At 41.5% G+C, this 424-nt stretch overlaps 1 protein-coding gene across 1 annotated transcript; it reads left to right on the top strand.

Moving 5' to 3' along the window:
• Positions 1-5: 5 nt before the first annotated feature.
• Positions 6-418, top strand: LOC109131941 (structural maintenance of chromosomes protein 5-like; the record flags this gene model as incomplete). The annotated part of the gene is made up of 1 exon (XM_019243108.1): positions 6-418. A coding segment is annotated over one exon (413 nt), but the record flags the coding sequence as incomplete, so codon positions are not given.
• Between the last annotated feature and the right edge of the window lie 6 nt (positions 419-424).

Here is a 424-nt window from a genome sequence, read left to right as displayed (position 1 = left end):
CCGAGAAGCATATGGCTTCTATTGAATTGGAACGAAAGATCAGAGAGTCGGAAGTCAATATCAAACAATATGAGAAAGTGGCACAGCAGCTATCTGTCAGCGTTGAGTATTGTAAGAAAGAGGTAGAAGGAAAGCAGGTGCAGCTAGCAGCTGCCAAGAGGAATGCAGAATCTATTGCAACCATCACACCTGAACTTAAAAAGGAGTTCGTCGAGATGCCTACCACAATTGAAGAATTGGAAGCGGCTATACAAGACAATATGTCTCAAGCCAATTCGATCCTTTTCGTAAACGAGAACATACTGCAAGAGTATGAACATCGCCAGAAACAGATAGAAACTATTTCTACAAAGCTCGAAGCTGATAAAAGAGATCTGAGCAAATGCTTGAAAGATATCGATTCGCTAAAGGAGAAATGGCTTCC

The sequence above is a fragment of the Camelina sativa genome, unplaced genomic scaffold, assembly GCF_000633955.1.
Source record: "Camelina sativa cultivar DH55 unplaced genomic scaffold, Cs unpScaffold08778, whole genome shotgun sequence".
NCBI lineage: Eukaryota > Viridiplantae > Streptophyta > Magnoliopsida > Brassicales > Brassicaceae > Camelina > Camelina sativa.
This window is presented reverse-complemented; position numbering and strand designations above follow the sequence as displayed.